Raw genomic sequence first — 21609 nt, 5'->3', positions numbered from 1 at the left:
AACGTCATTACAAAGTAAAAACATTTAAGTGTAAAATATAAATCGAAGCTACACATCATATAAAACGGCTGTCAAAAAATAGCTCTGAAAGCCACTGGTTTCGTGAAAAACAATGAACGAGCAAATGTATAGCGATATCGGAAGACTGTACATGGCATGCAGTCGGATCAATGAACAACTCAATAGAAGGAGCATTACATTGCTAAATAGAAAAAGATTAACAAAAAACAAATCAAATGAATCACGTCAAAGGCTTACTTCTAAGATGTTTTACTTTCATAATCATCATGATACGATAATATTTACTAAAAATAAAAATGATAATATAAATGATTTTATTCGTTTACAAGATTACATCCAATATTGGTTATTAGAATTAAATTTTTGTTCCGCAACATTTCAAGGTCTTTTAATACTCGGTTGATTTTTTTCATTCTCTTGCCGCTCTCCTAACATGACAATCATCGACTTGATGTCTTGATTGTAAAAAACATTCTTATTTGTGTTTTTTCTAACTCGTATTTTCAAAACTGATTTCGCGGGCGCGGGCGAAACACTACAATTTAGTTATTAGCACATCTTTGGTTTAGACGAGTTGGCGAGATTAGTTCGGCCATCGGTCGAGGTCACACTGTTTGTTTGTGAACGCTGGTTGTTCCCGCGTTTTCCAAATTGGAGGCAAAACGTTCATTCTTTACAACGCGATAAAGAAAAAAAAACAAGTTTCCCGCGTTTGCCTTTACTCGACACATCACACAACGACGATTACCATTCGCCATATTCATTTCCAAGCACTTGTCATTAGTCATTCGCCAACCGCCGTTGCTGCTCACCTTTTCTCTTCCTACCACCCGTGTGGCATACACATTTTTGTACCAACTATTTCGTTTAAATCTTAACGTTTATCCGTACTACGTTGAATTTCATATCACCATGCCTAGCCCAATGAAGAAAGTACGCAAATGCATCGACGAAAACGTTTTGGCCTTTTCCAAACTCACTGAACACGGTTTCACCCCCATCAGGGGTACCGATTACTCGGCAGGTTACGATTTGAAGAGGTAAACTATTTTTTTTATAGTATAGAACTATTAAACTGACATTATAATGTTTGGATTTTAAGTTCTTCATCACTACCACATAACAATCATATTTCTACTAGTTGTAAGGTATATTATAATATTAGACACCTATAACCATGTGGAGACAACGCCCCTCTAAAAATCATTGACTTCTAAGCTCATGTTCAGGTCCATGCTTTTTTGATGACACTCCCTATGATAGGTTATAATGAGCCATACTTAAATATATATGTATATATTTATATATATCTGTGCTGCTGTAACCTTTGAATAAATTGCTTCCATTTTACATTACATTCTTTTAGAACTTTTGTATTACTATTTTTGAAAAAATAACTTAATATGAAATATTTTTACCAAACATTAATTTTTAAATAAAAACTGATTTATGTTATTACAATATTATGTTAGACCTAACTGTGTTATAATAGTCCTAGGTATACATTTATACATTTTCCACCCCTATAAAATATACCTAACTATAAGATATTTTACTATCCTTAAAAAATGCTTATGTAACCACATGTTTAGTGTTTATTAGGAAATACGACACAGAATCTATGGTATTGTGATTGGTGGACGGTAATATACATTATTGTGAATTAAATGGATTTAAGCACCACCGCTGGATGTTATTATTCTCTATACCAGTCATTGTAACCACAATACTCACTGTCATTTGTTTATTTATTCACAGTGCCTATTCATATGTTGTGAAAGCACATGGAAAAGAGCTAATCAAAACCGACATCCAAATTAAAGTGCCTCAAGGTACCTATGGCCGTATTGCCCCACGTTCTGGTCTTGCTTGGAAAAATTTCATTGATGTTGGTGGTGCGTATTACCACTGCAAATAACTAGTTATTTAGATTGTTCTTACATTTTTACTGTTGTGTTTTAGCTGGTGTGATTGACAGCGATTATAGAGGAAATGTTGGTGTTCTACTATACAACCATTCTGATGATGACTTCATAGTAAATAAAGGGGATAGAGTTGCACAACTTATATGTGAGAAGATTGTATGTCCAGAAGTAGTAGAGCTCGAGGTATATTGTATAATTTTTATTACTTTAACACAACTTATTTAATTATCTTTGTTATTATATTTCAGACATTGGATGATACTGTTCGAGGTGAAGGTGGTTTTGGATCTACTGGCACTAATTAAGATGTCCATTGTTCAAGTTATGTTCCCTGTTGTGGATTAGTTTTTTTATCAAAAAAATTGTGATACTTAAGTATAATTAATTTCCTTCTTTTTTTTAAGCATTGTACACATGGACCCTTAAGTTATCCGTTGACCTGACGTAATTTATAAGTTTGTAAATTGTTTAAAAAAAAAAAAAGGGGGTTATAACTTATAAGTTTTGTCTGTAATAATAATTATTTAATTTATATACAATTTGTAATTTTTCCTATTAATTAAAATAAAACTACTTTAAATATTAATTCTTAATCGTATTTTATTTTTTTACTGTTGACTTCTTATATAAACAAACTAAATTATTATTAGTTACAGCTACAAGATATTTGCCACTAGAGTGCACAGCACATTTAGCTATTACTATGTCATAAACATCTACTTCCAATTTCTTTTTCTTTTTCAAAAACTTGTCTTGAAGTTTGGGCCATTTCAAAACTGAATTGACGGTAATGACCTTGGAATCACTTTTTGAAGATTTGAAGACAATGTCCTTCAGATCGTAAATCCATATGCTACCTTTATCATCCCCACACGCTAAGAGCTTGCCATCTGTAATATGTGTGAATAAAATAGGATATTAGGGTTTTAATTACAATTTTAATAATGTTAAATACATACCAAGACCAACACTACAGCTCATGAAATAGTTGTCTGTATCACTCCATTGAAGTATATAATTTGGTTTTACTGCACACTTGTTTTTCTTAGTTTTAGGCAGCATTGCATCTAGATTGAAAATGTAAATAACTCCGTGTAGTGCCACTTTAGTGGCAATCCAACTGTCTTTAACAATCTCAACTGAATCAATCACACTTTCATTTTGATCCTTATACATTTCATTAGGATTTTTTGGAAGTTCAAAATCTATAAGTTCTTGATCCTTGCTACACATAAATTTTAGTAGTTAAGAAAGATTAATGATTTTTGTATAAATCTGTACTTAAAAAAAAAATATGAAACCAGGTTGGATTACACAGATCTGATGTGCATGGCGCTGACATCATTAATTTACAATTTATGCATCAAGTAACAGTATTTGTTTTACTTAAAAGATTTTTTTAACCACCCACTCTTGTAAACAGATCAAATGCACTATCTAAAGTTTATGCTCGATGCTAGCCTTAATAGTGATCTGTGATCAACTAGGCACTACATGAATGACCCATTCATATTTTAAAATATAATAAATAAATTATTTTTAATATTAATGATTGTATTACCTCTGAAAGTTATTCCATCCTTTTAAACCTTTATTAGTGGCAATGAGTAAATAATCATTTTTTTCACAAAACACTAATCCAAATATTTCACACTTGAGATCAATGAAATATTGATGTTCAAGATTTATAATACGACTTTCATCAGTTTCAAATGTGAGTATGTACAAGCATCCATTGCTTAATGCACCTATAAACAGACCAACACATATCAATGAATATAAATATTACAACAAAAATTGGCGATTAAGGAAATACTTACAAAACAATACATTTTGGGAAGGATGAAATAAAATGGAACTAATAAATACTTTTCCTTTGTTTCTATTTTTTCCTTGGAACAAACTGTAGTGAAGGTATGCTAATTTGGATGACTTGTCTATAAGCACAATTGTATTAGTAGTCCCGCCAGTGGCCAATATATTATTGTGGGGGCATGCTGTGCTCCAAGATAATGTATACAACAATCCTCTATAAAAATATAACAATTAGAATTAACTCCTACTAGGTATAATATATTCTAAAATAAAATTTTAAAACTTATATAATAATATATTATATTATAACAGTATAACAGGAAAAAAAGCCATAGTAAAATCAAACAAATTTCTTTTGTATTTTTTATTACATACTCATATAATCAATGATTATTTTTATTGAATAAAAAAATTTTCACTGAAAAATATACTCCAAATCTATAGGCAGGGTTGGGCAGTATCTTTGATACAATTGTATCTTGTATCTCGATACAATTATATGAAATATTGAGTATCTTGTATCGCAATACTTCAAAGCAAAGTATCTTGTATCTAGTATCTCAATACTGCTTTTTTAGTATCTTGCCCTTGGAAATTATTTTTCAGTACCGATAAATCATAAAATTATAAACTATTATTTATTAGGATTTAGGACATTATGTTATTACTAAAATTATTTTTATTATGTATTTATATAATTATTATTATTTAATTGTTCTGGAATTGTATTGTGATTATTATTGCATCGTTGACAACAGCGAGATTATGTTATGTCGTAATTGATTTGTTTTGTTATTATTGAATAAGTGTCAATTTTTATTATTTTATTTGCCATATTTAACGGAGGTGGTCATCCCCATAATAATAAACATATTTTTTTTTTTAAAACCAGTGACTAATTTTATTAAAATGTATGTATCGAGTATTAAGTATCGCGATACTCCAAAGCCAAGTATCGAGTATCTAGTATCTCGATACTGCTTTAAGTGTATCTTTCCCAACCCTGTCTATAGGATAAATGTATTTCCTCAGAAAAATCCTAACAAATATAAATTGAATAAATATTTTACATTTTGATTGTATTTGTATATTATAGGTTTGTGCACAAATTTGACTTGAAGAGCCACACTCATTGGTGGATATCCAGGATAGTATAATAAACGAGTAGTTAATGAGTTATAAGTATTTTAAGTTTAGACAAGCGGAGTAATGGACAAACATTTTGCGGGGTAACCCCGTACCATTCCACTCTGCCAATCTAAACTTTAAATACCTATAAGGCTATAACTCATAAATTACTAGCGCTAAATTTGATTTTTATGAATTAAAATACTTAGAAAAATATTCTGCTTTGGAATATGAAATTAAAACTCTATGTTGTCATTCAAAAAAGTAAAAAACTTAAAAAATGATTAGGATAAAAAAATATTTAAAAAATATGATTTTTTAATAAAAGCATTGGTTTTTTAACAACTTAAAACTATGTAAAAAAATATTTTAAAAAAAGTCAATGTTTTTTTAAATAATGAGTGTTCTATGATAAAAGAATCACTCAGTATATACATATATAAATATATTATATTATATTATATACCTATACAACAGCCAACCAGTGTTGCAATCGACTGGTCAATCTTTTTAGGAATATAGGTTGAAAACCCCTACATTTATGTAAATAATTTTAGCCCCCCCCTCCCCAAACATTTTCAATGGACATCCGCTTATAGCCACAACATAAGTTTTTTTTAGGTAGGCATCAAAAGACTATCCTTAAAAACTTTTCCGCCTAACCACTGTAATTTGGGAATATTATAAAAACATTGCATTATAGAATCCTGGAGATGCATTATTTAATTTTTACAATGTTATCAATTAGCAATTTAAATTCTATTAAAAATAATATGAAATATTTAACACGGATTTTAATGAACTTAAAACACATTTGTTAAATTAAAATGATCATACAATAATTTATAATCAATTTTCAAATGTTTTTGACTGTGTTCATCACTAGTTGTTATTATGAACGATAATTTTTGAAAATGAGCATTGCGAAGACAATGTTCAGCAATAAATCAAGAACGACTGGATGCTCTGTTATACATGTTTATTGAATAAGATGTTAGGAATTCAGTAAATTATGATGAAGTTATTGGAAAATTTAAAACCTTAAAGTTGGATGATGAAGATTAATTGTTTAAAGTTTAAATAATTATTGTTTATCAGTTTATTAAAATACATTTAAATTTTCTACTTAAGTATATTTTATTTATAATTTTTAGAATGAAAACTGGTAGAGGGGGTTACAGTGTGAAGGGATGGGAGATCAAAAAATATATGTATCTGCTACATAAATCTGCGATTTTGCACGCCCATGTTGTATGTATAATATGTATATATCACATGGTGATTTATTATTTTTAAATGTAAAATAGTTAAAATCTTACTCATTATTTTAAGATAAATTCAGATTTAAAATTAAAAAGGCAACTTAAGTTTCAATGCCTTGTGTAGTGAAGTGTACATTTTAAGTTGTATTCAAAGTGTCTATACTTTACCCTAAAATGGAATACAGTAGTTGCCGCTTATTTTATTCACAGTTAATTGACTCATTTGCCCATTAGACTCCAAACAGCTGGTTAAAATTTGCAAGTATACTAATTTGTCTATTTGACAAACACCAGTTGATGGGATGATTTAAAAATTAGATGAATAAAGAAGACTTGTATCTATTGTACTTATATTGAATAAACTTACTATAAATGCAATGTAAACCATTACCAGTAAATTGCTTTTATCATGGAGATAAATTAAATTACCTTATTCATTCCTTTTCCAAACCAAGCAGTTGTCAATGTTGCCTAATTAACTTATTTGGTTAATGGACTCAAAATGGTATGGTCCTAAAGTGAGCCTAATAAGCGACGACCACTGTACTATTTATAGTATTCTTAATTTCTTATAAATTTATAACTTTTGAAATAGGATTATATAATTATATGACTTGATCACTATAAAATTAACAAAACTTGGTAGGTATATCATAATTTTTTTTAAATTTACAAGAATCTAATAACAGTATAATATACTTGGTATTGTATGATGTTACATAATGTGTTTGATTGAATGTGTTTTTAACATATTTTATGATCTAGGTTCTTGGTAGATAAAAATATTGTTTTTAACTTGTACCAACACAGAGTATATGACAAATTTACATGTAGTTTGTGGTACAACTATCTGAGAATGAGAAGCAAAAGCTGTAATATAATTCAATGACTTACTTGGGATAAGTATATCTATATTGGACTTTTCCGGTTTCTGCGTCAATAATACAGACTTTGTTACCACCACACGTGGCCACTAAGTGGGATGTTTTGGATGGTTCGAAGGCCGCAAACCATACCTACAAGCAACAATGAATGATACATTAACAAACTGAGTGTGACAACATTATTACGTCCAGTTTGTTTTAGAATTGTTCTATATACCAAGTCTAATTAGTTATTACCTGATATTAGTAGTTACCTGTGTAGAAACGTCAGCCGAATCATTGTCGGACTTTGAATGACACCTGAGGAAATGGTGAGCCACAAAATTAACCATACTCGGTGGATGTTAGACAGACAAATGGTCGATTGATGTAAGTCGCTATGTAAGTTTCGTACGATTTCTAATTTCACCGTATCCCATTCAGGTAAGAATTCTGGAGTTCAGGAATCAGGATGGTTAGCAGAACGCGAAACCACGGATTAATATATGAAAATTAAAGTAGTATATTAAACAGCCCGGTACTCGATTAATACGTTTCAAATACCGTAAATCTTTTACAAGAATTATGGGTATTCGATTTCAAGATTTAGTGAATTTCCCTCCATTTTTACGTCTTGTACAAACTCTTGCGAGTCTTATCATCGTTATCACTTGAGCATGATAATCATTATCATTATCAAATAGAGTTCAATGTTGATAAAAAGCCGGATTAAAAAAATTACAAATGATAATAGAAGTTAAAAATCAACAATCATTCACACACGTGATGTCTTCGCCAGCCTCATTAGTCATTGCCATTATTAGTCATTACTTCATTAGACAATAGAGACTAGACAGTTGTAGTCTGGGACAGCCTCAAATTTCAGTGCACCTCAGGAGTGCAGGACACAAGTTATATTATGAAGAATTTGGTGTCGTGGTTTTAGTCTACAAAGTTGTAATTTTAGTATTCTTGAACCTCGTTTCTGGGATCAGTGGAATCTGTCGTCATATTGTATTTAGGTAAATAGTAAATATTTAATCAATGCTGTAGTGCTGTAGATAGTACTGAGGGTTCTATAAAGCGGTCATTTGTCAATTCGTCATTTTGTCAGTTTACCAATTAAGTCTTCTAACTATTACTTTAACATCTTTCTGTTCTAATTTCTAATACCCACATTGAAATAAGTACCATTTGATCAACCACACAGGGTAATATTAACTGTTTTTCACGCTGCCAGCTGTTTTTCGACACAAAGATGACGGAGGAGTACATCAAAACTGTTGCTGTTCACATGGACAATTTGAACGCACATCCTCAATGCTCTCACGGTAATTATTTTTTTTGTGTATTTACGAGGGCGTACCTAAAAGAAACCGAACTGTTGTTGTGCGAGACAGAGTATTAATAGTACCGTGTTTTTGCTGGTTGGGGCGTATAGACATACTTCTCAAAATTCAGTATGCCAAATTACCAACGGTCGTCATCTTTGAACGTTGCGTTACGTTGGTGTAATTTTTTTTTTTTAAGTTATTTTGCGTACCCGTCGTTTTTGTAATGGCTGATTTGCGTGAACAGCGCGCGGCCATCAAGTTTTGCTTCCTGCTCGGGAAAACGGACACAGAAACCCTTGAGATGTTGAAAACGGCTTACAAAGGTGATGCTTTAGAGAAAACTCAAGTATTTGAGTGGTTTACTCGTTTCAAAAGTGGTTAAATGTCGATAGAAGATCAAGCTCGCTCTGGACGTCCTTCGACGTTGCAAACCAACAAAAATGTAAAAAATATTCACAAAATTATCCTGGAAGATCGACGGCAAACCATCGAAGAAGTAGCGGAGAGATCTGGTGTGACATGGAGTTCAGTACAGAGAATTTTAAGTGAAGATTTGGGGATGAGACGGGTGGCTGCAAAATGTGTTCCTCGACTGCTGACTGAGCAGCAAAAACAAGGCCGTGTGGAATCATGCTCTTCTTTGAGAGAAGAAGAGAAGAATTCCAAAATGACCCAAATTTCTTTGCCAAGGTCATTACAGGTGACGAATCATGGTGCTATGGATATGACACCCTGAAACCATCAACATTGATTTGACAAACCTGATTTGTGGCAGTCGGGGGAATGGTGTTTTCATCACGACAATGCTCCTGCTCACACAGCCCTTTCTGTACGGCGGTTTTTGACCAAAAATGGTATGACCACTGTGTCCCATCCACCCTATTCACCCGACCTGGCTCCCTGCGACTTCTTTTTATTCCCAAGAATGAAAAGAGACATGAAAGGAAAGTGTTTTGCGGACATCGATGAAGTAAAAAAAAAACGACGGAGGCGTTGGCAGGCATCACAAAAGATGAGTTTAAAAAATGCTACGATAATTGGAACAAAAGATTGGATAAGTGCATTAACTCCAAGGAAGAGTACTTTGAAGGAGATTAAATGTTTTTTGTAAAAAAATTAAATAAATAACTTTGTACAAAAATAGTTCGGTTTCTTTTGGGCACGTCTATCATTTTTTTTTTTTTTGTTTCAAGGACCAACACTATTGTTTTCTCGAGGATCTGACAATAAAAAGTTTTACTCTTGCTCGGCACATAGAGATCGAAAAAAATGTTCTTTTTTTGTGTGGGAAAATCAAATTGAATCAATTGGACAGCAATTTATGGATCAGTATGAAAGAGATCTCATTGTTACAAAAATGATGAGATACAAACTACAATCCAAGTGATTATCATTAATTTATCTAATTACTTTTAATTTGACAGCAATGTATAAAAAAAGTAATTTTATAGCTAGGAGTGTATTTAGAAAATAACATGGACAATTTTAAACATTTTGTCAAATACAAATTAAACTTGACATAGGTAAAAATAACATGTTACAAAATATTTCATGGTAAAAATTTCCAAATCTATGTAAAAAATAACTCAATAAAAAAGTGCCATGTTTGGAAAAAATCAAATTATTTTCAAATTTCAAAAATCTGCATACCTATATTTCAGTTTACTTTAGGTCTAAGACCATGATATAGACTTACATACTCAAATATATAATTAGGTTCTGTTACTACAATATAATATGTTTGAAAGGTTGAATCTGATGAATCCAATACTGTTAATATACTTAGATATATCAAAGAGTCATTCAGGCACTTAACTAATATTTGGCATACAATTGTGTAGACTGATAAAGTGATAATTATGTCAACCACAACTTAGATATAAAATAAATTTCTAATATGAACAATACAATTCACCTCTATAGATGCAAATACTATGCAGTAGTCATAACTAGTTAATTCAGCTTCATATAATTGTGATCTATAGTATTTAGATGTGGGATGTGTCAGGAAAGTGGTCATCGAATTGATGTATGAACTGTGGAAACGTGATGACACATCTTTTGATCATCAGGGATTCTACTAATGATTGGGATTGGATTTATGACGTAATGGATCTTAAAACCACTCATATTTAAACATAACGTCATAACTGAGCTATCAAGAGCACAATCATATTATATATTAGACTTTTATTCAAATTATTGTTATAGGCTTGGACAATTTATATTTTGGACATAGAAAATGATGAATCGAATAGTATTCCTCTACAAATAAAAAGTATAGAGTTCAATTGAATTTTTTTTGGGAGTATAGAATATAATTTTACAGTTTAAATAAAAAATATATTAATGAAATTACAATAAATACTTTACATATATTTTGGTTTTCAATCTTTTTTATGATTAAAAATACTTTCTTACCCTTCTATGGTTGTCAGTACATTAGGCCCCAACATTTTTAATTGGTAGTCTATAATATAAAATATCAAGAATGTTTGACATTTCAAAACAGTTTTAAATATATTTCAGGTTCAATCACGTGAAGAATTTAAGCCCAGAAGAAAGATGTTTCTGTCAGAAATGTGGAGAATTGTTTTCTAAAACTGAACAGGATTCGCATTCAGACCATGGTGAAATGCTAGTAGAAAATATAAATGACTTAAAATTATCTCACCCTTCACAGGTACTAATTATAAACTTATTTTAGTACTAAAATATATTAATGAGGTATAAAATGTGTTGAATTAATTTAGTTGTTTAGACCACTTCAAGAATCTAAAAGCGAATCTCAGTATTTTTTTACTGAAAACACAATTGAAATGTTGATAAAAATGTTTCGCTCTGTAGGTACAACTAATGTTATTTGTATCGGTGCTCCTACTATACATGAAAGGATATCATGCGATGTGCCCGATATGAACAGTGTTTTACTTGATATTGATCATAGATATGTATGTCAAATAATATTTATTTATTATTTTCTGACTTAATGGTACAAATTTAATATTTATATTTCTTTCAGCTGCAATTTTATGAAAGTCACCATTTCAGATGGTTTAACATGTATAATTGCCATATACTTGAAGAATGTGACACAGAGTTTGTGTTAGAAGATATTCTGACTCAGGGAGATTCTACAGCCGTATTCATAGATCCTCCGTTTGGTGGCAGACTTGAACCACTAGCATATACACTAAAACAATTTGATCAAATTAGGAAAAAAAACAACAAAAGCATATTGTCAAGTAAACATATTTCATCCTTTTTATTGTGTTTAAATTAATATCAAATGGGTGATTTATTTTTTAGAGTTTCTGGTATTACCTTATTTTATGGAACGTTTTGTGGTCAACTGCTTACCTGGTATGTCAATGCTAGATTATAAAATTGACTACATAAATCATAAGAAATTTAATAGTTCTGGTTTGTATTTTTTTAATGTTGTTAAACTGTTTTTTCAATTGTAAATACTAAAATAGATTTATTTTATATAAAGGAAGGAATAAAGGGTCTCCAATTCGGATATTCACAAATGTAGATCAATGCAAGATATCTTTACCGGTTGAGGAAAATTATAGATTTTGTGATGAATGTAATCGATGGGTTTGCTCAGAAAATGTACATTGCTACAAGTGTAATAGTTGTACGTCTAAGGTAAATATATTTTTAAAAGATGTTATTAAAAAATTCAAATTTATAGTTTGTATAAATACTTATTATTTATCTTAAACCATTAAAAAAATTCAAATATCCAAATATATTAAAGTAATTAAAAAAAATAGTTAATTTTTGTAGATTCACAAGAATTTAGGGAATATATTTTATTGATTTCTGTTAGCATAAGAAAAAATTTAAATTAATATTATGTTATTGCCATTAAGACTTATCTGATAGATAATCATTGGTATATCACATTATTTTTTATTTAAACATAAACTCTATTTAGTATTACATTTGTTTAGAAATAAAATCAACTCTTACTAATTTAAAAAGGACACATATTCTCTATAATGGGTTAGATAAAGGCATAACATTAAATTTTAATTTTAATCGTAATTTGTAAACTGACTTGTAATAGTATGTAATATACTGAGACCTTTTTGTAATTATCAAAGTAAAAATCTATATGAATTATTCTTTAGAATGAATGATTTGGATTGTCTATTAGTAAAAAATTATGTTTTAAAAAAAGTCCATCACTTGTTTTTTTAATATGTATATATTGTGAAATATTGGCCGAGCTACTGTGAATACTGTTTCTGTAGGTTTGTTTAGCATAAAACTATTTCATAGATTAATAATTGATGTTGTGGTGTCCTCTTAAAACCTTCATTTCAACAAGCTATCAATTATTATTGAAATAAGTATAGTCATCAAACGATGGAAGATTAAATGAATTACCTAATTGTAAAATCATTTTTTGAAATTTATACATTATAATCTGTCAATATCAATATTTATTTTATGGTTTTGTATTCATTAAATATTTAATTTTACAGAATGGTCGTGCATACATACACTGTAATTTGTGTAAGAAATGTGTGAAAAGAACATGGAAACATTGCAAAGAATGTAACAAATGCTGTTTAATAAAACACAGTTGTATGAGATTCCCAACTAAGGTTAGTATATGTTTTTAGTATTAGTATTGTAGTACAACTTAATTGGCTAGTCATAGCATATTGAGTTAAATACTTAAAAAGCAAAATAAAATGGAGGTTATCATATAGTATGTGGTCTACCAGCTAACACGTTCTACAGGCCGTTATCTGCTATAGGATGTGGCTTACCTATAGCCGGCTGGTTTTTATACCGGATTTTGATCTTTAATAGATACGGTCTAATCTCTTTCAAATAAAGAACATCTTTATGACTTTCAATAACAATGCTTCAACATTTCGTAAAAGTGAACTCTGACATATTTGTGAGTCACTGGTAAACAGCATTACTATATAACAGCCATATTGAGAACATGTTATGTTTTTAAAATTGAAATTGACATAGTTAATAATGAATATGGTTAAATATACATAGGACCAGCCTGGTCACAGCATGGGGCAGGGATTTCTGCCTGGGACTTACTGTGTTTTAGTTTTTGGGCCTATTCAGTAATAATATAATATAACCATATATCACTATGTTCAAATATTGTCTACTTCTTAAAATAAAGATTATGATTGTGACAATTTGGACTGTTATTATCTACATAATATTATACTTTTTAGTTTTTTTCGTTTTTTAAAACTATTAGGTCTAAAAAAATCCTGTCTGCACTAAAACCTGGAAAAACTTGCATATACAAATGTAAATTTTTTTTGTTATGCAGTATACAAATTCTTTTAGCTAATATGATAATATTATCCCTAATATACTATAAAATTTTTACTTTTAAAAATTAACTTATCATTTAATAAAATATTTTTATCATAATTGTATATTTGTTTGTTATAGAGAAAAATGAAGGACAGACCGCGAAAAAAACATATATTGTCAAAAGCATAAATATATAAATAATATTCAATATTAATATATTTCATGAATTAAATTATTGAAGTATACTTTGTTGTTTTTATTGATTTAAATTTTTTAAATTTTATAACTTTATATTTACCAAGGATTCTAATTGGGGGTTGAATTAACAGATTTAGATTTATGGCATCTAATCCTCAAATATTTATTTTCATTATAATATCATAAATTCTGATGTCTGAAATACCTAACAAAAATCTTCAATATAGATTTTTGATTAGTAGAATCAAGTTTAGTTACTCATCTCATCATAAATTAAATAATATTAAATATATTGTTTGTCATTCAAATATACAACAAGGGATGGTGGACGAAGACAATTTAACTACCATATTATATAATTCAATTTTTATCTTATTAAATAATTTATTCTTTTTTAATAACAATATGAATTTCTTGTTAATACTAAGGGCCAGTTGTTCCGTCTATGGTTAAACTTCGATTACGCTTAATCAGCTGATGACAGATATTTAACCGTGCGAATTCGGCCGATTAAACTCCGGTTAACTTTAATCAGAGACGGTACAACTGGCCCTAATACTAATAGTATTTATAATCAATGATATTACGTGGTTTAACTTGTATTATATATTTTAATATTATTTATATTACATCAGATCTTATTTTTAGAAGCTATTTTATAACCTAAATGGCTAAATTATCTATTATTTATAAATCATATTTAATTAGTATATTGTGAATTAAAAACCTAAATCAATTGTACATGAAATCTGATTTTCTTACTCAAATATAAAACTCAATTTAAAAATAATACAGTTAAATTCTCTGTATCAGTCAGTAGTCACTCATTTTAATATCATAAAATAATTGATTCCAATTAGAACATTTGCAACAGAAATAACATTAAATTCAATTATTAATGATACATTTTTGATTATAATTTGCTATCGTAGATATTATAGACAATCTAATTATTATTTAATTTGGTAAATTAATTATATAACTGTTACTATTGAAAATAAAAAATGGCCAGAATACATACTTATATCTAAACTAGAGCACCAAAAACATCAAATTGTCAGTTTTCATTTAGAATGTCGTCATGTTGAACTTTTTTAATATTAAACATTCACGATGACTATGCTTGTTTCAGATTTGACTTTACTTAAATAGTTAAATATTGGTACCACTCTATTAACTAAAACCATTTAAAATTCCCCAACAACTTTGGGAAAAGAGTTTCTGTTCCAGCTGTATTTAATATGAATTACATTAGTATTACCTGCATATTAATTTATATTTAGTAAAAATCTGTGATTGACAATATTTTATGATACATTCTTTACAATTAAAATACTATTTGTTGATACATAGGTACATCTAAAATTAAAAATTTGTTGACTAGTCTTAATAAGTAAATTAACTTTTAGGACATTGGTATAAAACAATATATAAATAGCTAGAATTTGAGTAAAATAATTCAATATAAAAATTAATAATTAATAACATTAAATTAGTTAAATATAGGTAATAATTATCATCTTCTATTCAAACAATCTTCATTTTATAATATAAATGCCCCAACTTTTCATATATTGATACAGTTTTATTTGCTTTTATCCAGTTTTTCCAATTCTGAAATCAAATTTAAAATATAGTTCCTTTATTACTGTAGTGGATAATAATTTTTATCTCACTTCAAATATGTTTAATGGCTTATAATGTATAAATTTAATTAAGCTATAGATAGCTTCATCATCGTCGTTGTCAATAATTGTTGGTCCAGAAAAAACCCAATGACAAATACCTGATAATTGACATAATGCCTTGGAAGTTTGCTGTTTATAATTATAAAGCTTGATATCATCCAATATTATTCGATGCCATTTTATTTGATATAATGGATCCTAAAAATAAAATTTAAAATGTGATAAACATTTTTTTTTTTTTTAATTCATGCAGACTGTATCAGGATATTTTTTTAGACATTTTTTGAAAGAAATTGAGTTAATAGCATGATAATTATGTCATAAACAAGTTATGATTCATAATATTGTTTTTTAACACTAAACAACTTACATGAAGTAAATATCAAATACAAAATTATAATTTAACTAACTACCTATTGTCTTAAAAATGAGTTATTAATAGCATATTCTTACATTTAGTTTGTTGCGGAAACTTGTTAGAACCAGTGTAACTGTTGTGATAACGACATCTTTTTGAGTTAAACTAGAATTTTAAAAGAAAATATGTATTGCAATTGTTAAGTATGTACTTAATAATAATAATGTTAAAATCAATTACTCATGTAGTGATATATCTCGACATCTTCCATAATGAAGCCACACGTTTAATGAACCCTGTTTTTTCAAAAGATCAAACCAATGATCTATACTTGATCTTGGGCATAAAATCAATGTACATCCTTTTGAGGAAATGGTTTCATCCAAATCAGTTTCTCCTTCTGATTGTGTGTTATCCGAATTAGGAAGATTGGACTTTGATAACAAATGCATTAATATTGTAATTTTGCAATCGATGGTACCCATATCAGTTGCTATATCAATATAAAGTAAATTAAGTTACTACATATATTTTAATATTTTCAATTTAAACTTGCCAATTATTCCACCATATGGTTTTTGACTTTCTCTGGTAATCATCCATTCAACAACTTGATTTTGTAGATCATTCATATTAAAATTAGAGTTGTACAATATTTGTGATTTATCATCATCATCTTCATCATCATGATCAGAATTATTTTTGTTCATTAATACATTATTATTGACAATAACAGTATTATCCTGTAATGTTTCTTTAGATTCATCATGGACAACAGATATTTGACTAAAAAATAAAAAATAAATTTATCATGAACACCTAAATTAACGTTCAATATTTCTTACCTATCATCAACTTTAACTTTTATTGTATTTATAGAAAGATTATTAGAACTATTATGACTCCTACTGCTATTTTCCAGGCTTTTTTCATTGAAACTTGTATTGTACTCTTCTTCATCAATTATTTCCTCTTCTTCTTTTTCTGATTCATCAGCTTCTTCTTCTGATCCATCTTCAATTATTATTTCTTCTTCTGATTCATCTTCATTTGCTACTTCTTCTTCAGATTCGCCTTCATTTACTACTTCTTCTTCTGATTCATCTTCCATTTCATCTTCTGATTCATCTTCACCTACTTCTTCTTCTGATTCATCTTCAAATGAATCTTCATCTTCAGAACTAGAATTTTCACTACTAGACTGTTCTTCAATCTGTGCTCTACGCAGCTGAGCTTCAATTTCTACTCTACGATGATGGCGTTGTTGAAACAATTTTCTAAACACAACAGTAACAAACATTTATTAAATTATTTTGATTTAGAATGATTATGAACAATTAATATAAAATTTAAATTAGGTTTATACAGTAAGTATTATGTACATAAATAATTTCCAATTTTTCTAAAACATAATCAAAAAAGTAAAAACTCAATCTCATTTATTAAATATAAAAGGCAAAAATGTAGTAAAAATTTGTAGTTCAACTGATTTATTAATGAGAGAAATACAGAATATTATAATAAAATATCTAGAATACATTTTGCTTATACCTTTATTCAAGTTAACTGAACCAATATAGGTGCTACTCCATATATAACATTATAGGAATGGGAAACGAGAATGTAAATTAATATAGGTAATTAAATATTTTTTCCGATCAAACCAATAAATGAGTATATATTATATTTTCATATATATTTATATAATATGAATATTAAATATTAAATATGAATATGTATAATTCACATTATTTTTAAATTAAGTTTTTTGCATCTCAAATCTTACAAGTCACACTTTCTAAATTTCTGGAAGACGGAAATATTTTATTTAGTTAAGTCTCAAAAAAAGTGGAGAAAGCAAAAGGAGCAGTCGCTTTAAGTACAGAAATTCTGAAACTGTAAAACTTAGTGAACTTACTATGTTTCAGTAATTTAAATTATAATGCATACTTCAATACTCAATACTTAAATGTTTGAAATGTTTATGAACATTTATTTATTTTGCATATGCTAAGAGAAACTTCTCAAAACGTAAATTAATTAAATCATATATTTTAAGAAACAAATAAAGCCAAGAAACCTAACCTTTTAAGTCCTTCAATTATTTTAAGTAAACTTTGTTACTATTTTTTGGTTTATTCACCTTATTTTTAATAACCAGATATCAGCTAATTAATAGGAATAAATTTTAGCTATTAAATTTAATATGTAAATGTGATTGTAGATTGTAGGTAGGTCAATAATCAATATTAATATATTATTCAAACAAAACAAGTGTACAGTATCGAAAATAAATCAACCTCACCCCATACAAAATTACAAACATAATTAAAAGTATATATTTGTTACAATATTTTAATGTTTTAAAATATATTTTCCTAAAATATTAGTTGTTGATTGTTTTTATGGTCAAATGTTTGAACCTATGCGGCTATGAATATAGTTTTAATTTACAATTATTCAGAAATTTATATTAAATGTATGTACCTAGGTAGATTGAAAAAAATAAAATAAATTTGTAGGGGTGTATAATGGCGTTGCTAGTGCATAATGACTAATGAACTTGAATTTATTAATGTATCGGAAATATTTCTCTTCATCAATTATCAACACATGGCTTATAGTTAATATGATGAAGAAAAAAAGTGCATACACCACCTATACAGTAGGTATACATGACGTGTGTTATAGGCTATGCATAGTAAAAATGCAAGTATTTTGTATTTCATTAAATTGAACAGATAAAATATCAACAGTTATACCGGATTAATTAAATTTTAGTTAGTTTTTAAACAAAAAAATAAATTTAAAAACCAGTGGCTCAAACCCTAGACTTATAACTATTACATACCTTCGATCGGGAAGCTGCATTTTAGACAGTTATTTTTGCTAAACAGTAAAATTTCAGAATATTAGGTATTATTTTTGACTGATGTCTGCTGTGCTCCTTAAGTCCAAACGAAATGCGTATCGACCATGAATCGTAACTAGCAAGAAGTTTAATGACAAAAACGAAATATTATAAAATGTAATTAATACGCCGACATGCCACTATTTAGAACATTTGGAACGGAATTAATAAATGTTAAATACCTGCGTCTAAACTAGTAAACTCTTACTTAATTTATAGGTAGGTACCAAGCTGTTATTAGTCTGTTGTTAAGTCTCAGCTGTCACATTCGGTGTAAATGTGTAATAAATAATAATTAGGTAATCAACGACTGATAAATTTAATCGATAAACGAAAACAGAAAAACCCATAAAATATATTTTGCCGTACTATTTACTAACGAGTAACGACTGATATCTGACGAACACCAAAAATAAAATTGTACAAATTAATCTTGTTGATCGTTAATCTTTATGTACGATCGTGTGTTTTAGTCTTCCTAGTTGTTTTCTAAAAACTTCCTAGTGGAGGACTTGGTTCAGAGAAAAATGTGTTCATCTACAATAATTAAAAGCCTGGGTAGTACTAGTCTCGGCCCTTGGAGAAATATTTTTCAATCGGCCCGTAATTTGCTTTAGTAGCCCATATTGGACGAATTTTAATATTAATAAATAATTATGACCTTATCAGTTACCTATCACGTTTGTTGACTATTATATTATTATAGCAGCTGGCTGTCATTAAAATCGTGTTACGTGAGCATTTCGGCAAATTTATCATACAAGTTGAAAAATGAAAATGTTAGCGGGACCTTCGAGACTTTCTCGAATGCTTGACTGCCCTATCCGAGCCTCTAGGCAGTTCGAAAAGAGTCAAAATATTATTATGTTAGAAAAATAGTCATATAAACATTTGGCAACAATTTAAAGTATATTATTTATGGTGACCAGACGTACTTATTTTATAAGGACAGTACTGTTTTTTGGTAACATGTCCTACTGTCCTAAATAAATGGTCGAAGTATACTTAAATGTACTTATTTTTAATAATTTAATAATTGTAAATGGAAAAAAAATTACCTAAATTTAAATTTAAGGGATTTAAAAAAATGCTGTCATCAAACAAAAAAGTTTTAATAGGTACCGTGATATAGTGTTAATATTGTAATCACGGCTTTAGATACTATCTAATAATAATATAAATATAATAATAATAATCTAAGTTCTAAAGTTGTCTTTTATTAAGTATTTATTATTATAAGTCTTGTTTTTCATGAAAATCACATAATGAGTAGAGTTACCTATATATAAAAACACATATTTTATTTTTCACCGTTAGTAAGATTAAAAATCTGTGATGCATATTTATGTTTAAAAATAAATAAATGAGTTTAAATTAATGTTATATTGTTATGTAATTATATTGATATATATATACACATAATGTATTAGCCTATATTATAATGTACTGTTTTTTCTCTTTTAATATCTGGTCACCATAATATTATTATGTCTATAGGGTGTTCACCAATTTAGAGAACAGTGGATTTCTCGGCCTTTTTTTTAAGCTTTAAACTATAATGTATACATTTTTTACCGGAAACTGTTATTTTAGAAAAATCGCTTAGACAATCTGTGGGTGTCGAAATAGTATACAAGAAACTGTCACTATAATATATAATCTTTAACTAGCCTTACCTATAGCCTAGCTACCTATACTAGGTATATTAAGAACGGTAATGAGAGATACATGCTCTCAATATTATAATACTTTGGTAGAAAGAACAATGCAGAGAACGGAAGAATCCATTTAAAGAATTAACTCTTAATCCTATCATTAGGTATTTAGGCATTCTACTTAAAAGTCCGGTTTATTTATTATACATAAGTAGTACAATAAAATATTAATGTCATTAAAAATAATAGCAATAATTTATAATACAATAATTACAATCAATGTTATAGGTAGGCACAATAAAAAATTAAAATATTACATAAAATATGGCATTATAATTTTTTGGTTAGGAATTCATAACTCCGATCTAAGTGTTGAAGAGTTTTTAACTCAAGTGGGACATAATATTAGGACACGGCCAAGGTGATTAATGTTTTCTTGTACGGTTGTACGACATGACATTTTATTTTTGTATATTTTATTTTTATTTAAAAGTAACAATCAATCTGACCAAAAAATTATGTCATATTTTAATTTTTATTGTAGGTACTATAATATTGATTGTAATAATTGTATTATAAATTATTGCTATTATTTTTAATAACATTAATGTTTTCTTGTACTACATATGTATAATAAATAAACCAGACTTTTGTTCACTGGACTTTTATTACATCGGACTTTTTTTCGCGGGTCTTTTTTTTATCGGACTTTTGTTCGTAGATTCTATCATTATATTATTATGACGTATAATAATTTATTGATAATAATCTATATATATATTAATATATTATATAAATATATTATTATTTTTTTTCCGTTTTTTTTTTAAAAAACTATTAGAAGTGCTGTTTTAAATTTTCACGCCGATGAAACAGAGTAGGTACCTACGATGTGAAAACAAAAATTAGAAATTGGTTTCAACAAAAAATTCCAATAAAATAATTCGCCTGACTCTTAAAAGAAGTAAACTAAAATTTAACGACGAATATTTGTATTATTTAAATTGCATAACCAATAACCATCATTATCGTTATTACTACTATTATTATTATTTTCTTATTTTTTAATGCTGTTAAGATAACAGCTGAATTATATATAATGTTAACAGGATCAATATTTAACCCATCCGATCCTAGT

The 21609-nt window shown here is 28.3% G+C and overlaps 4 protein-coding genes across 6 annotated transcripts; 2 read left to right on the top strand and 2 right to left on the bottom strand.

Annotated features, from left to right (window-relative positions):
• Positions 1-737: 737 nt before the first annotated feature.
• dUTPase (Deoxyuridine triphosphatase) lies at positions 738-2532 on the top strand. The gene is made up of 4 exons (XM_015513523.2): positions 738-1061; positions 1780-1916; positions 1984-2129; positions 2195-2532. Exons 1-4 carry the CDS (start codon positions 934-936, stop codon positions 2249-2251), a joined length of 468 nt encoding a protein of 155 aa, XP_015369009.1. The 5' UTR covers positions 738-933; the 3' UTR covers positions 2252-2532.
• Positions 2527-7646, bottom strand: LOC107165372 (leucine-rich repeat and WD repeat-containing protein 1-like). Its single transcript, XM_015513574.2, has 6 exons — positions 7290-7646; positions 7046-7167; positions 3767-3975; positions 3508-3694; positions 2906-3171; positions 2527-2836 (listed from the first exon to the last, which is right to left on the bottom strand). Exons 1-6 carry the CDS (start codon positions 7365-7367, stop codon positions 2547-2549), a joined length of 1152 nt encoding a protein of 383 aa, XP_015369060.2. The 5' UTR covers positions 7368-7646; the 3' UTR covers positions 2527-2546.
• A 126-nt stretch (positions 7647-7772) lies between these two features.
• LOC107165266 (rRNA N(6)-adenosine-methyltransferase ZCCHC4) lies at positions 7773-13906 on the top strand. Of its 3 annotated transcripts, none has more exons than XM_015513437.2 (10): positions 7773-8036; positions 8255-8345; positions 9542-9731; positions 10878-11031; positions 11102-11299; positions 11371-11593; positions 11658-11771; positions 11845-12002; positions 12848-12970; positions 13800-13906. In XM_015513437.2, the coding sequence occupies exons 2-10, from the start codon at positions 8273-8275 to the stop codon at positions 13848-13850; spliced, it is 1284 nt and encodes a 427-aa protein (XP_015368923.2). In that variant the 5' UTR covers positions 7773-8036; positions 8255-8272; the 3' UTR covers positions 13851-13906. The 3 variants fall into 3 exon arrangements, with proteins under 3 accessions (XP_015368923.2, XP_015368915.2, XP_089076862.1); XM_015513429.2 differs by having other exon boundaries at positions 8225-8345; XM_089220736.1 differs by lacking the exon at positions 8255-8345.
• Positions 13907-15116: 1210 nt separating this feature from the next.
• LOC107165390 (uncharacterized) lies at positions 15117-19130 on the bottom strand. Its single transcript, XM_089221231.1, has 8 exons — positions 18999-19130; positions 18757-18892; positions 16751-17182; positions 16462-16691; positions 16146-16398; positions 16001-16070; positions 15536-15745; positions 15117-15473 (listed from the first exon to the last, which is right to left on the bottom strand). Exons 2-8 carry the CDS (start codon positions 18774-18776, stop codon positions 15387-15389), a joined length of 1302 nt encoding a protein of 433 aa, XP_089077357.1. The 5' UTR covers positions 18777-18892; positions 18999-19130; the 3' UTR covers positions 15117-15386.
• Between the last annotated feature and the right edge of the window lie 2479 nt (positions 19131-21609).

This window comes from Diuraphis noxia, unplaced genomic scaffold, assembly GCF_037042655.1.
Source record: "Diuraphis noxia isolate RWA-SAM2 unplaced genomic scaffold, SU_Dnox_SAM2 contig0002, whole genome shotgun sequence".
Taxonomy (NCBI): Eukaryota; Metazoa; Arthropoda; class Insecta; order Hemiptera; family Aphididae; genus Diuraphis; species Diuraphis noxia.
The sequence above is the reverse complement of the archived record's forward strand: the minus strand, read 5'-3'. Positions and strand labels throughout refer to the sequence as shown.

Bases quoted from the DNA above. Each gene is read 5' to 3' on its own strand.
- LOC107165390 (XM_089221231.1), bottom strand. From the start codon at position 18,776: ATGCAGCTTCCCGATCGAAG. The intron at 16,071-16,145 runs GTAATTGATTTT...TTAAAATTCTAG, and splicing joins CGAGATATATCACTACATGA to TTTAACTCAAAAAGATGTCG. The intron at 15,746-16,000 runs GTAAGAATATGC...TTTTATTTTTAG, and splicing joins GTTTCCGCAACAAACTAAAT to GATCCATTATATCAAATAAA.
- dUTPase (XM_015513523.2), top strand. From the start codon at position 934: ATGCCTAGCCCAATGAAGAAAGTACGCAAATGCATCGACGAAAACGTT. The intron at 1,917-1,983 runs GTGCGTATTACC...GTTGTGTTTTAG, and splicing joins AAATTTCATTGATGTTGGTG to CTGGTGTGATTGACAGCGAT. The intron at 2,130-2,194 runs GTATATTGTATA...ATTATATTTCAG, and splicing joins CAGAAGTAGTAGAGCTCGAG to ACATTGGATGATACTGTTCG.
- LOC107165372 (XM_015513574.2), bottom strand. From the start codon at position 7,367: ATGGTTAATTTTGTGGCTCACCATTTCCTCAGGTGTCATTCAAAGTCC. The intron at 3,976-7,045 runs GTAAGTCATTGA...ATATTTTTATAG, and splicing joins TATAGATATACTTATCCCAA to AGGATTGTTGTATACATTAT. The intron at 3,172-3,507 runs GTAATACAATCA...ATTTATGTGTAG, and splicing joins GGATGGAATAACTTTCAGAG to CAAGGATCAAGAACTTATAG.
- LOC107165266 (XM_015513437.2), top strand. From the start codon at position 8,273: ATGACGGAGGAGTACATCAAAACTGTTGCTGTTCACATGGACAATTTG. The intron at 8,346-9,541 runs GTAATTATTTTT...TTTTGTTTCAAG, and splicing joins ACATCCTCAATGCTCTCACG to GACCAACACTATTGTTTTCT. The intron at 12,003-12,847 runs GTAAATATATTT...TTAATTTTACAG, and splicing joins GTAATAGTTGTACGTCTAAG to AATGGTCGTGCATACATACA.